This window comes from Aspergillus versicolor, assembly GCF_001890125.1.
Source record: "Aspergillus versicolor CBS 583.65 unplaced genomic scaffold ASPVEscaffold_10, whole genome shotgun sequence".
NCBI classification, from domain to species: Eukaryota; Fungi; Ascomycota; class Eurotiomycetes; order Eurotiales; family Aspergillaceae; genus Aspergillus; species Aspergillus versicolor.
This window is the reverse complement of record NW_024467533.1, coordinates 922,632-935,743: the sequence shown is the minus strand read 5'-3', so window position 1 is coordinate 935,743 and position 13,112 is coordinate 922,632. Positions and strand designations below refer to the sequence as shown.

The 13,112-nt window shown below is 51.6% G+C and overlaps 8 protein-coding genes across 8 annotated transcripts; 3 read left to right on the top strand and 5 right to left on the bottom strand.

The window, feature by feature from the left end:
* Positions 1-108: 108 nt before the first annotated feature.
* ASPVEDRAFT_87611 (uncharacterized protein) lies at positions 109-1,234 on the bottom strand (the record flags this gene model as incomplete). The annotated part of the gene is made up of 6 exons (XM_040818105.1): positions 109-360; positions 419-828; positions 852-874; positions 927-1,054; positions 1,099-1,125; positions 1,172-1,234. 6 exons carry the CDS (start codon positions 1,232-1,234, stop codon positions 109-111), a joined length of 903 nt encoding a protein of 300 aa, XP_040672065.1.
* Positions 1,235-1,694: 460 nt separating this feature from the next.
* On the bottom strand, positions 1,695-3,263 carry ASPVEDRAFT_154362 (uncharacterized protein). Its single transcript, XM_040808406.1, has 3 exons — positions 3,074-3,263; positions 1,975-3,022; positions 1,695-1,930 (listed from the first exon to the last, which is right to left on the bottom strand). Exons 1-3 carry the CDS (start codon positions 3,145-3,147, stop codon positions 1,898-1,900), a joined length of 1,155 nt encoding a protein of 384 aa, XP_040672064.1. The 5' UTR covers positions 3,148-3,263; the 3' UTR covers positions 1,695-1,897.
* Positions 3,264-4,265: 1,002 nt separating this feature from the next.
* ASPVEDRAFT_32609 (uncharacterized protein) lies at positions 4,266-4,910 on the bottom strand (the record flags this gene model as incomplete). The annotated part of the gene is made up of 1 exon (XM_040810622.1): positions 4,266-4,910. The coding sequence occupies one exon, from the start codon at positions 4,908-4,910 to the stop codon at positions 4,266-4,268; it is 645 nt and encodes a 214-aa protein (XP_040672063.1).
* A 299-nt stretch (positions 4,911-5,209) lies between these two features.
* On the top strand, positions 5,210-6,240 carry ASPVEDRAFT_45698 (putative integral membrane protein). The gene has a single exon (XM_040813367.1). It carries the CDS (start codon positions 5,255-5,257, stop codon positions 5,771-5,773), a length of 519 nt encoding a protein of 172 aa, XP_040672062.1. The 5' UTR covers positions 5,210-5,254; the 3' UTR covers positions 5,774-6,240.
* Positions 6,241-7,935, bottom strand: ASPVEDRAFT_55967 (uncharacterized protein; the record flags this gene model as incomplete). Its single annotated transcript, XM_040815142.1, has 4 exons — positions 6,241-6,879; positions 6,936-7,345; positions 7,392-7,814; positions 7,860-7,935. 4 exons carry the CDS (start codon positions 7,933-7,935, stop codon positions 6,241-6,243), a joined length of 1,548 nt encoding a protein of 515 aa, XP_040672061.1.
* Positions 7,936-8,425: 490 nt separating this feature from the next.
* Positions 8,426-9,417, top strand: ASPVEDRAFT_55966 (uncharacterized protein; the record flags this gene model as incomplete). The annotated part of the gene is made up of 3 exons (XM_040815141.1): positions 8,426-8,451; positions 8,501-8,537; positions 8,602-9,417. 3 exons carry the CDS (start codon positions 8,426-8,428, stop codon positions 9,415-9,417), a joined length of 879 nt encoding a protein of 292 aa, XP_040672060.1.
* Positions 9,418-9,690: 273 nt separating this feature from the next.
* On the top strand, positions 9,691-10,724 carry ASPVEDRAFT_55965 (uncharacterized protein; the record flags this gene model as incomplete). Its single annotated transcript, XM_040815140.1, has 4 exons — positions 9,691-9,786; positions 9,836-10,416; positions 10,464-10,617; positions 10,668-10,724. 4 exons carry the CDS (start codon positions 9,691-9,693, stop codon positions 10,722-10,724), a joined length of 888 nt encoding a protein of 295 aa, XP_040672059.1.
* Positions 10,725-10,738: 14 nt separating this feature from the next.
* On the bottom strand, positions 10,739-13,018 carry ASPVEDRAFT_139992 (uncharacterized protein; the record flags this gene model as incomplete). Its single annotated transcript, XM_040807616.1, has 6 exons — positions 10,739-11,366; positions 11,413-11,499; positions 11,557-11,782; positions 11,846-12,319; positions 12,374-12,455; positions 12,509-13,018. The coding sequence occupies 6 exons, from the start codon at positions 13,016-13,018 to the stop codon at positions 10,739-10,741; spliced, it is 2,007 nt and encodes a 668-aa protein (XP_040672058.1).
* Between the last annotated feature and the right edge of the window lie 94 nt (positions 13,019-13,112).

The window sequence follows — 13,112 nt, the reverse complement described above, 5'->3', positions numbered from 1 at the left end:
ACGTGTAGAGTAATATAATATCACGATGGGGATACCAGCCACTCCAGATTACTTGAAACCCACATAAGATTGCAAGCCCACCACATTCTGTATCTCACTGGATGGGCTTTATAGCGGCTGTACATGAATGCGATCCAGGTTCTGATATGTAACATTCACATACCCAGCCTCATGCGGCGCATCACCAACAAACCACTGTTTCGCACTTGCATCGCCACGCAGAATCCACTGCAGGATCTTCTTCCCAGTAACCCCCGGGATACCGGCAAACTCAACATCAAACGCCTCACTATGTCCAAGGGTATGACTTCCCTTCCACGCAGCTGTCGTATTCGGTAGGAATCCGTAGTCTCGTTCTCCCTTGAAAGATATTTTATCAGCTCATCATAATAGGATCAGAAATCAGGCAAAAGCATACATTCGGATACGCAACATCCCCGGGCCCTCCAAGAATATAAAACACCGGCTTCGTAATACTCCCGGCAACACTCTTACTCTCATTCGCAGCCAACTGCCCACTATTAAAGATACCCAGGTGGCTCACCCGGTCGTCATGCGCCCCGGCACTGTAAGCCTCCAACCCGCCGCAACTCTGCCCCCAGACGCCGATGCGGGTGTAGTCGATATGCTGCCAGGCTCCCTTCCCTGCGTTGGCAAACACCCAGTCGATCGCGTTGGTCAATGCGCCGGGGTCCTGGTCTGTTGCGACGGAGCTGGGATCAGAGCCTTCGGTGTAGGCTTCTGGGTCGGTGAATGCGGCGCCGGTGGCGATTGCGAGCGCGCCCCAGGATGTGACTTCGCCGAGGAAGTTGCGGAATTTGAGGCCGTCTATTTAGTTAGCTTGGTGTTACGAGAATTAAAAGGTAGTGGCGTACTGAATAGTTCGTTAGCAATGCGCGACGGCACAGTGGTTAGGGCAGACGTACCATGGCTCACAGCCCCCGTTTCCCCAGATAATAACCGGGAGTTTCAGGTCGGAGCCAAAGTCTTCGAGACTCGACTGCAGTGGCTGGTAGAAGGTGTGGTTTGGGAGGGATTCGACTTCGAAATAGTACTGTCTTTGTAAGTCGAGCTCAGGGGGGGTGATGCAGGACATACTGATTTGTAAGGGCCGGAGCCTCCATACTGTTCTTGTTAGCGGAATATATGACTGTCCAGAGTATAGACTTACTGAAGAGCCATGGTCGGTTGCGACTGCACACGCAGCGAGTGCCAGAGTGAGTACAGTCTTCATGGCGCAAGAGACGATAAATTCTCAAAAAAATGAAGACAACATTCAAACCAGCTACTGGTATTCTCCAAGAAAAGCTCCCATTAAATATTTACGTCGTCTCCTTTAATATAACCCCCGCATATTGGAGCAATCACGCCAGTGTCCACAGATGGAGAGATGGACAACCCCTGCAGCGGATAAACGATCTGCAACCCATAAGCCAGCGGATATTCGCATCTCCGGTTTCTGAACGAGGAGCTGCCCATACAAAGTGTAGGATAGAAAGGGCGTCCCCATTGATGTCCCCATGCGGCCCCACGTGTCCCCATGTCCTGACTCGCGGCTCTCCACTGCAGAAAACCCGAGAGGGTTATATACAATAGCTGGAGGGTGACTGAATCATGTTCTGTGGATACTACTCATCTGATTTCACTGGGGTAGGGGTTTAGCTCCACATGGTGAGTATATCAGGAGTATATCAGGCGTATATTGCTCTTATATGACTATAATTGACAAAAGGTAAATGATATTGCTTGAAAGATAAGTATACCGAGGTAGGTAATACTACGAAGACTGGCAAATGCCGACATTCACCCGTGCAGGCGTGATATGTCAATATGATACAAATATGGACCCCTGGACTTCTTAACAGTATCAAAGTCCTGTGCTAGGAGCATACTGAGTCTAGCTCAACCAGCCATTGTTGGCCCATTTCACCTGCAAGAGTTAGCAAGAACAGCGAGAACAAAGTAGAGTCTTACATATGAAGGGTTAATCTTCTTCAGATCAGGCAGACCCAAGTTGCCCGCATTGATGGCAATCTCATGCTTCAAGAGCTGGATGGCATGCTTCACGCCATCAACACCGTAGGTATTCGCAAACATAAACGGCCGGCCCAGCCCAACAGCCTTGACGCCCAGCGCAAGCAGCTTCAAGACATCCGCACCATAGCGAATCCCGCCATCAGCATAGATCTCAATCTGGTTGAACAAATCAGGATCCTCCTCATGAATCTCCAATGCAACCTCCAACGACGACGGCGAGCTATCAAGCTGGCGACCACCGTGGTTCGACAGAATAACAGCCGGAACATTATGCTTAATCGCAGCCCTGACATCCTCTACAGTCTGCAACCCCTTCAACACAATAGGCAGATCCGTCATACTGCGCAGCTTCTCATAGTACCCCCACGTCTGGAACGTATAATCCGAGTCACTCGACCCAACCCCAAACCGATCCGCACGATGCCGATTCCCATCCGCAGCCGAATCCGCCGTATACACAATCGCCTTCGAACCTAGCTCCTTCGCTTTATCAAAGATCTCCTGCGTCGCCGTCTCATTGCTATCCAGATAAACCTGCTGAAACAGCACCTGGCCAGAGGCATTGGCCGGCTTCGCAGCCGCAATCTCCTCCATGCTCAGCGTCGCATACAGCGCAGGGATATAGAGGATATTCTCCGCCGCAGCGGCCTTGACGAAATTCGCCTCTGCTGCTTCATGTCCGAGTCCCGCGCTCGCGCAGGGGCTGATATAGAAGGGCGCGGAGAAGTTGTGGCCCAATATACTGGTGGAGAGGGAGGACTCGATGTTTGTGATGTCGACCATCACGCGTGGCCGGAAGCGGAACCGTCCGAAGACTTCGAGGTTGTTCCTGTAGGACCATTCGCCGGCGGCGCCGTTGCGGTAGTATGTGTAGGAGGAGGCGTTGAGGTAGCGACGGGCGGCCCAGTCGAAGTCGGGCAGCCCGAGCATGTTCTCCAGGTCGGGGAGGGTGCCTGCTGGGGTGTCGCCGAGGACTTGGTCGATGCTGAGTATCTGTTAGTCTGCATGATGTATATATCTAGGGATGGGTGAGTACGCAGTATCAGGTTCATTGAGGAACGGCCTGGTCGCGAGTGCGACTGGCAGGAGAGAGAAGACAGCAAAACGCATTGTGGATGTATGGTAATTCGAGTGTCAGCCATCATGATGAGATACTGAGTGACATATTTGTACTGTAGTAAGCTGATAACAGCCTGCTTGCTAATGATGACCAAGATCACGCATTCTGGTCCAGACTTGGCTGTCCTATGAGTGACACACGATCTGCGACGACAAGACCCTCGACGCCACTTTGAAACGGCCGCCGGCGCACCGTCCAGGGCCTGACATTCTAGCCTGATCCTAGTTTGATTGAGGCGCAGGGATCTTGACTCGATTAGGGCAATGGCCAAGACCCGATGTCGCAATTACAGCCTTGGCAGGACGAGGTCATTCTCCGATGAAGTTGCAGAATAATACACAACACTGGCATATTGTCTCTGACTGCGATATCACCAGTTGGCAAGACAGGTAGTGGGTCTACTAACGTCGAGACAGATATCTCAGCCGTGTTAATCTCCGACAACTGCGGAAGGGATTGTCAAGATCAAGTCCCCTGAGATCTGCGACGTTCACAGCTTGTCAGAAAGGTCTCGGTCCGACTTTAAGACGGCGAGACCACTGATGTTCTGGACTGGCAGACGAGGAAGCAGATTGTGTCGTTACAACTGAGATTGAAAGGATTGAGCCTGCTGAGATCCATGGCTTGGAAGGATCATATCGGAGATTGGCCGTTCTCTGCCTGCTGTTTATTGGCCACGCAATCCGCTCGAGGGAGAAGAAGGGTCGAGGCCAAGTGTATGGACGTGGGGACCTGAGCCTGAATTATAGTTACTTGGCTATGGGTGTTGGAAGGATCATGTATTCAATTCAGATATCTTGAGTATATAGGACACATTCATTTACCCATGGCAACACACATGTCATGTCCATATATTGGCAAAACGTGACAGTCGCCTATCCAAAATATATATGTTAGAGACACGATGCTCTGGGTCATTAGATGCTGAACTCAGCCTGGGTTACACATAATATCTCGCTGCATATACGTACCAGTAGGGGAAGGCAGTAGCCGAATTCCAATGCATTCCCATGGCAGACGTCGATTCAGAAAGAAGTGCACTAATGCAGGGAGATTGAAAAATAATATACACGCACTGAATATAACAGCCTGATGAAGGAATTGAAATTCAAAACATGTCGACGGGAGGAGAGATTGCCATGCATGAGCCTATACCCTTATGTGCTCGGCCATAGACATGACGCATTTGGCCCTGGACTGTGCGTCTTCCACACTTGGGTCGTGGCATTCTGCATTTAATAGTATCAACGGACAGCATCCGACATTCTGCAGGCCTGGACAAGCGTCCTCTAGTCCTAGACAGGAAAGGAGGTGCGAGGTTCCCTGGTCTCGACTGTCCGGCCCCCAACGCCGACGATCCAACCAAGCCACTCGAGCCAGATACCCCGGGTGATCTACAGTGGGATGCGATCATACGAGGCTTGTTGAGCATATCTGCACCATTTAAACTGGGTAGAGAAGAGGTCTTCACCGACAGATCCAGAATGGTATGCACCAGGTCCGTTGCAGGAACGTCCTGGCCGACTATACTCGCCGGCCGGTGGATGGTGACGGGAAGGCTGAATGTCGATGCGCATGACTCGAGATATACCTCGCTTGCCCATTTTGAGGAGATATACCCTAGCCCAGTCGCTGTAGTGGTGTCTTGTATAGCAGGTGGCGGTGTGTCTTTGAGAGATTGGGGGAGGAGTGCACCGGTTTTGTTGAAGTGAGCCACGCCAGCTGTGGAGATGAAATGGATGGGAATTGGCATAGTAGTTAAGATATATATAGTCTACTAGAATTATTTATTTCAATACTTAATAAGTCCTTTTCAAGTACTTATTAAGCATCTTGTATTAATAAAGGGTAGTTTTACTACTTTATAGGCTCGCTTTTATGCTTTAGAATAAAGTATATAGATTTAATATAATAAAGTAATATTCCTGCCTGAGGCAGAGTGTGTCAGCATCGAGCCCATCTACGTAACTACGTAACTACTTTCTGGTTAGTGCTGACTGGTATATTTTAGTATATTCTGGCACGAATAACTTCTCCTGTTCAACCTAACTCTCCTCTCCTCATACTCGACTCGACTTCATATTATACTGATTCACCATGGCATCAGGCCTCTTCTTCGACCCAATCAAGCTGCTGCGCATCGCTCCCCTCGTCACCACGACGTCGTCCCTGATGTTCGCCTGGGACGAGCACTGGTTCCTGTCTGGCTTCCTGCAGTCTCACGCCGAACCAGCCACCGACGCCGACTACAAAGCCCACAGCAACGCCCTGCTGCCTCGCTATTTCCGCCGATTCTTCGACCAGGGCATCTGGATCATTGCCTCGCTCAACACCGCCACCCTGGCCTCCTCCATCACCAATCTGCTCATCGACCGCCCGCTCAGCAGAACCTCGACCCGCTGGTACAGCGCCGGTCTGGCTTTCACTATCGCCCACTTCCTGTTCGTCCCGCTGATTGCGTATCCCATTCGGGATATCGTTGAGGACCGTGCGCAGGGCGAGAGCTCGCGCGATCTGAAACGCTGGATCGATATCCACCGCGTTCGCGTCGTTGTGGCGGATATACCGGGCTGGTTGAGTTTCTTTGGGGCTGTTTTGGCGACGCTGAAGCTGTAACTAGCTTTCCTCGTTGAACCATTGCTGCCCGTCTGGGATGCAGGTTGGGATATAGCAGTCTCCCACACAGCTCGCGGTGCGTGTGAAGAGGACATCCAGTCACTCAGGAGTGTTAGAGGTTGCGGTGGTGTTCCGACTGTGATGTTGAATAGGGGACCTAGGGCTGATGACTGCATAGGAACAGCAATGGATGTTGGTGATGCCGTTGCCTGAGACTCAGCGAGCGTAGGCCATACTGGCTATGGCCAGTGCAATGAAGAAACCTTTCTGGAAGTCCATTTCGTGGTATACATGAAGATCCTTTCTTTTCTTTTCTTTCTTTTCTTTTATGCCATTCCAGCCGCGAGCGTAGGCAATATCAAAATTAACAAGCACATGTTGGAGATTTATAACAGAAGCTGGCAACTGATTGCAGTATTTTCAATTTACCATATATATAGGAGATATCTAAAATAAGCTATAACGCCCTAGACCTTCTCAATCTGGGCAACGCTTGTCTTTTGTATATCTGCATTCTCAGCTTCAGGCCCAACTTTAGCCCTCCATCCCATCCACCATCTCCCACCAAACAACTCATCCATCTTCTCCATCGGAATCCCCTTGGTCTCCGGTGCCATCACCGCCAGCAAGAACCACCCAACCGCACAAACCAACGCCCAGAAGACAAACGCCCCGTACACATCCAGCGTCACAAACATATTCGGCGTCACCCGCACAACAGCAAACTGGAAGAACCAATGCAGGGCCATATTAGTCGCGTAGCACACACTGCGGATGCGCGTTGGGAAGATCTCGGTGCTGTATAGATACTGCACGGTACACAGGCCGATGGACCAGCCGATGGCGTAGATGAAGACCGAGGCTATGGCTGCGTTTGATGCATGCTCGTTCTGCTGCTGTCCGGTACGGAAGAGGGCCATGTATATGGATAGGTAGACGTGCGTTATGCACTGCAGTCCGACTCCGGTCAACATGCACCGGCGTCGGCCGATCACGTCCACCAGTCCCCAGGTGAAGATCATGGTGAAGACGAGCTTGATGACGCCGTAGACGCCCGAGGTTATGAGGGAGGTGTCGCTGCCGACGATGCCTGCGTATGTGAATATCTGTGTATGCGTCAGTAGACTCGACTGGTGGGTTTTATTTGCATAGAATAATGTACCTGTGGAATGTAGTATGTGATGCCGTTGCCTCCACTCCACTGAGCTACCGTTTGCATGAGCACCCCGAGGAGAAATCGCTTGCGGTAGCTGGGGCAGGTTGCGATCTCTCTGATGATGGTCCAAGTAGACGCGTCTTCGAGATTCTGCTCCCTCATGCGGACTTGCTCTTGGATACCGCGGTATTCGAGCGCCACAGATGGGTCATCCAGGTCTGATCCACGAAGGCGCGTGAGCGCTGCCAGTGCTTCGTCGTCTCGGTCTTTGGATGCGAGCCAGCGAGGGGTGTCGGAGAGGAAGAGGGAGCTGAGAAGGGCGAATCCAACAGGAATGAGAGGGATTGCCTGGACGAGCCGGTACTGCGCTCTACCGACCTCCATTTCTGAATTCACGCCGAAATTGATGAAGAACCCTATAGCACCGTTAGGGTTATACGAGAGACTGGACGAGTCACGAACCGATGGTAAGAAAGGACAGCAGAACGACCATGTAGATGCTCACGATGGTTCCCCTGGACACTGCTGGTGCTATTTCAGACAGATACAGCGGCGCAACGACAGTCAGGCCTCCTGAACCGAGTCCGCCCCAGATGCGAGCAAAGAGCATCAAACCAAGGATCCCCGAAGAAAAGACCTGCATGAATGTCCCTGTTGCCCACAGCAGCACGAAGACCTGCCAGGACCGCAGCCGTCCGATTCTGTCTGTCAGCACCAGCGCGAGGAGGGATCCAAATGCTGCTCCGAGGACACCGAATGAAGATATATTGGCTTTACGATCGGCCATGCCACTAGGGTCGTCTTTCCAGAGCTCGGGGAGCAGCTTGAAGTCCTGCTTGAAGGAGTCCAAGCCGACAGAGGCGCTGAATCCTCCTTCATCGTAGCCTGAAATGGTCAGCCTTGTCATGTTTCTTGACTTAGTTTACCTGCCTTTTGGGATTCCCCCGCTGGCAATAACGAGAATCGTAAAGACGTAGTACGGCGTGAAGCTCTTCGCGTTGAACATGCTGTTATGCACTGGTCCAGGACGAACGACACGAGTGCATTTCAGGGCAGGGCAGACAGTTATACTTCTGTTACCCCATACCCCGGGTTTCCCCAAGAGTAACTGACAGAGAAAGGAATAACAGACTCTGCTCGGAAGCTGACCGAACAGACTGAGAGACCTCCAGCTCGGTCAAGTTCCGAGCATTCCAGCGATTTCTGCCTCTCGGTCAACTTCCGAACTATGTTGACAGTACTCCCTTCTCCAATGTCTATAGGTACGTACATCAACATGCATCTTCCGTGGTGGGCCCTGCACGGGGACGGAGTTGGGGGTAGGATCTCTTGCAAAGTGCTTATGAATTGGTACAAAGAGTCCTGGAGCATGGCTACTCCGTCTTGCGATTTTCTTTATATGGTTCATATTGCTTTTTGTTTTCATTGCAAGTCTTCTCAATGCGCCGATTCATCTCGTTACTCCAGAAAGGCCTTTCCGGCCTTTCTCAACTGATATGGGAACTTTTCTATCTACGCAAGGGTCAATCACAAACCTATCCAGGACGTATCGTCTCGAGACCTCTACACAGGATTCCGCGAGGCTCTTGGGACAGCCACATGCATGTGGTACGTACGCACACTGAACAAGCCGTCTACCGAAGTCCTCAGCCTTTAATATCTAATACAACAGGTCGACCCATCCACGTATCCCCTCGCCAAAGACGCACTCTACACGCCCAAACCACATCTCCTCTCCCAGGCCCTTCGCTTCGAAGCATCAACCGGAATCCGCAATATCGTCCTGGTGCAACCCTCCATATACGGAACAGACAATTCCTGCTTGCTAGACGCTCTGCGAGTCTTGGGACCCCGGCACGGACGGGCAGTCGTTGCCTTTGACTGCGACACGATAGACACCGTAACCTTAACAAAATGGCATCGGTGGGGTGTAAGAGGAGTCCGCGTCAACACACAATCAATCGGTAAACATATCGATGTGGAAGAGCTGGTGGCTACACTACGCAGATACGCAGATATCATCCGGCCCTACAACTGGGTCTTGCAACTCTACGTACCACTAGCTACAGCCGAGATCTTAGAGGATATTGTCCCGCAGCTAGGAGTGCGAGTCTGCTTGGATCATTTTGGATCTCCTGATCTCCTGGACGTCTCGACGTATACCGACGATGACTCGGACCCGTATAATCTGCGTGGGTTCCGTTCGCTGGTGAAGCTGCTGCGCCAGGGCAGCACGTATGTTAAGCTTTCGGCGCCGTATAGGATAAGTCGGGATAATAATGCCTGGAAGGACTTGGAGCCTGTTGCGAGGGAATTGCTGAAGGTTGCTGGGATGAGTAGGGCGGTTTTTGCTAGTGACTGGCCGCATACGCGCTTCGAGGGGTTGGATATCAAGCCCTTCGTGGAGATGTTGTTGGACTGGTGTGGGTATGATGAGGTTCTGGTTGAGAGGGTGTTTAGATGCAATGCTGAGGAGTTATGGCAATAGAACAGAATTCACTGCACTAGACGCATTCAGGTACATTGGTAGTTATTGTTTTGGCTCAGCGCGAACGCAGAAGCCAGACTAAACGTCAAGGACTGCCACGATTGATCAATTTCCTGTGCGCGTAATATCAAGGCCTAATTACGCTCGGTCAAGTTCCGGACAGGAGGGCCCATAGCATACATCACTTTCCACCTAGGAGGGAATAAGCCAGCTAAGGAGTATCCCTTATCATAGACTCTCCCCTGGCAGGCCATCTCAACCAAATACACCAGGATGGAAAAGACAAACAGTGTCCAGCAGGGCTCACCAGGAGTTACAATCCGACTGCTGGCCGGTGGCATTGCGGGAGCAGCGGAGACTATGATAACTGTAAGACAAACATCCCAGGTATTCGTCAACTAACCCCCCTCTCTCCTAGTATCCGTTTGAGCTGGTCAAAACTCTTCGGCAGCTCCCTAGAAGCAGCATCAGAGACTTTCACCCGCCGTCGTCCGTTTCCCTCCTTCAGTCCACTCTCCGCAGCCAGGGCATATTGGGACTATACGCGGGCTGCACGGCTCTCGCAACCAGCAACGCACTGAAAGCGTCGATCAGGTTTTTCGCCTTCTCCAGTAGTAAAGGCTGGTTGCAATCCGTTGGCTTCGTCAATGAGAATGCAGCAACGATGTTGGCTGGCGTCACGGCCGGGACTGCAGAGTCGGTTCTTGTTGTTACGCCCGCGGAGGCCCTGAAGACGAGAATTATCGAGGCCAATAAACGCGGCCCCGAGGTTGCGAAGCCAGGGACGGCGAGGATGGCGAGGGAGCTTATAGAAAAGGACGGTATCGGGGCATTCTGGAGAGGCACGGTGCCGGTAGTAGGTAAACAGGCTGTGAATTCCACAGTCAGGTTCACGACGTTTGGAGTGCTACAGGGGGAGGTTGCGAAGCGATGGCCTGAAGCCGCCGGGAATATGAGCACGACGCTGGCGATGGGAACCCTGAGTGGGATTGTGACGGCGTGCGTAGTTAAGCTTCTCCTCTCGTTATCGGACACTGACGGAACAGATACTGCTCGATGCCATTCGATAACATCAAAACTCGCATTCAGAGTGCTGGCCACACGCATATTGGTATGTTTGATTGTGCGGCAGATATGGCGCGGAGGGAGGGACTCAGGACCTTTTGGCGAGGTACAACACCACGTCTGATGCGCTTAATGGTAAGTGACTGCACGGCGGATTGTTCTCTGGCTGATTTAGTTGCTGTCAGCTGTCAAGCAGCATAACATTCACAGTATATGAACAATTTGTCCAATTTGTTAGTTGAAGTTGATGGAATGGTCAGCCATCCTGGTCATAGCTGATTCCAAAAGTAGCGTCGATGGGAGTGAGAAGCTGAAACGCTTGGAGGGTCTCATCGGATATAGTGAATTCATTAGGATCGAAATCATACAGAAACTTATCAGGGCTCTCCAAATCGCCTTGCCTTTGTCCTGTAGAATCGGATACTTCGGAAACCAATTCGGGATACTGGTGCTCTGGTACCTTGTCATCGGGTTTGCCTTCTGCGTCTGCCGGAAGGACAAGCGGGTGCAGCCCTAATTTCGATAATGTTTCGTTTACAAGGCCTAATGCGCTGCCGACAACTGGGCTCAGAGTGCTGAGGCGTTCCAGTGCTTGCAGACAAAACCTCAGCCGAGTCAAAGCCTGCACATTTGGTCGCGAGGCCGCCTGGATCTGCAGGAGAAAGATTGATAGAGCGGTATAAATAGCATAGGACAATGATAAAACGGTATGCTCGTATCCGAATGATCGGCAGAATAGGTCGTAGATTATAATTATAGATGTCGCAGACGAGATGCACTCGACAAGATGATGGGGATCCGGTCGTGCTCGGCTTTCGTTCACTATGTTCCCTGGAGACAGCATTGGCCGGTACAGAAGGATCTTGAAAACATGATATAGGCAACTGGATACGTTAGCTGAGTACGATCTGATGGTAGACTGCGGAATACTTCAATGTGACAATGTGACTCGGCGGAGAGTATTCCGGCAGGTTTTCTGTATCGATCCTGAGGAAGGTCGGAAGGTCGTCCCACCACCTGAAGTGGTCAGAAATACATTAGAGATATCAGAGAGTATGACGTGGCTTTACTCACTGTTTCAGTGATTGGCCCTCACTCTCCAAACAAGCCCTCAGCTCCACGTCGGTATGTACCTTGGACGGGTCGTATATGTGCATGAGAATCTGATTGAAAATAATAGAAAGGCGGCACATCCACCTAAAACAAGAGATCGAGTGCGCCGTCATTGGAGGGTACTCTAAGCCCGGAGGATAAACAATTCCATGCGGCGACCACAGTTCATGCTCAGCATAGTCATCCACTAACGTATATCAGTATCAGCAATCCGGTAAGGCCTGCTCTCCGAGTGAAAGGAAGAACTGACATATAATTTTATCAGGATTCGCGCCAGAGTGCTGCAGCATCGGTGTCCTGCCCAGATACAAACTAATCATCTTGTCCCAAAAGTAACAGCTCCAAAAGAGCCGCTGCCGGATCTCGACGTCCTCATCTTCGAGGTTTAGTTCTGAATGGCCCCCATCGGCAGTGAACGTCACCCCCATGTCCTCAATAAGTCTGAACGCCATTCCACTGTATAGCCAGGCCTGGGTTCGGTTGCCTGCGCTGCACTCCTGGGCGCTAAGCAGCAGGAGGGTTTGCACGGTGGGCACCTTTGAGTGGCCACTTGAAAGCTCGGAGAAGAGCAACGTGCGTGCTTGCCTTGAAAAGAGAGCTCCATGTTCGTATGGCTCCAGGAGCTTTTGGATCTCCTTGTTCTGTTTGCACCAGCGGACGGAATGCGCCAATATGGCGTTGAGAAGGGTGTGTGAGTAGTACGGTCCGAGGACCTCCATGTCGCCTGTCAATGTTATTTAAAGAAAGCAGAAAGCCAAGTCATTGTACAGGGACTTACGCGTGAAAGCCGGGCGGTAGACAAAGTTGAACAGGGGCTGGATCCAACACCAGTGGATATTCAGTAAGAACTGGAAAGGTTCCTAAGAGAACAAGGCATAAGCATAAGCAGAGTATACAGGGTATAATCACCTACCGGCGTGTCTTGAAACGCCTCGAGGGCCCGCTGGTGCCATGCATTGTTGACCAGCTTCTCTTTCCTCTGATTCCCCTCGTCCAGCATCAAGGCACCTCTCTCTTGAGCACCAGACGCCCCGTTCAGGTCCGACGTCGGCAACTGAAAAAAGCTCGTCGCTCCGTGATATGTCACTGCGCCCTTGGCATCCACCTTGAGGCCTTTGGTGACCCCTGAATAGGTTCTCTTTGCGGCCGAGCGTGGCAGCGCTTCTACTGTTGCAGATGGCGCTGCTTCAGAAGACACAACATACCCCTTCGGCTGCGCATTATCCAGCTGGTCCTGCAGTTCCTTGACCCGTCGTTCCAGGGTTTCGGTGTAGGACAAGGTCGGATTGAGCTTGTACTCGCAGGGCTCGTCGCGTGCAGTGCAGCGGGCGCAGCGGGGTTGCTCGGCACCACACTTGACCTTTCTCTTCCTGCACTGGTCGCAAGAAAACGCACTTTTCCGTTTCGCTTTCGCGGCGGACATCTCGGCCTTCTTTGCAGGTGACATGAGGCGATGAACTGCTTGACTGCTTGAACTGCTTGAACTGTCGTTGTGCGGAGCATTTCTCGACTGGGGT

Coding starts and splice junctions, on each gene's coding strand:
- ASPVEDRAFT_154362 (XM_040808406.1), bottom strand. CDS start 3,147: ATGCGTTTTGCTGTCTTCTCTCTCCTGCCAGTCGCACTCGCGACCAGG. Junction 3,023..3,073: donor CTCAATGAACCTGATACTGC/GTACTCACCCAT, acceptor ACAGATACTCAG/CATCGACCAAGTCCTCGGCG. Junction 1,931..1,974: donor AGAAGATTAACCCTTCATAT/GTAAGACTCTAC, acceptor TAACTCTTGCAG/GTGAAATGGGCCAACAATGG.
- ASPVEDRAFT_45698 (XM_040813367.1), top strand. CDS start 5,255: ATGGCATCAGGCCTCTTCTTCGACCCAATCAAGCTGCTGCGCATCGCT.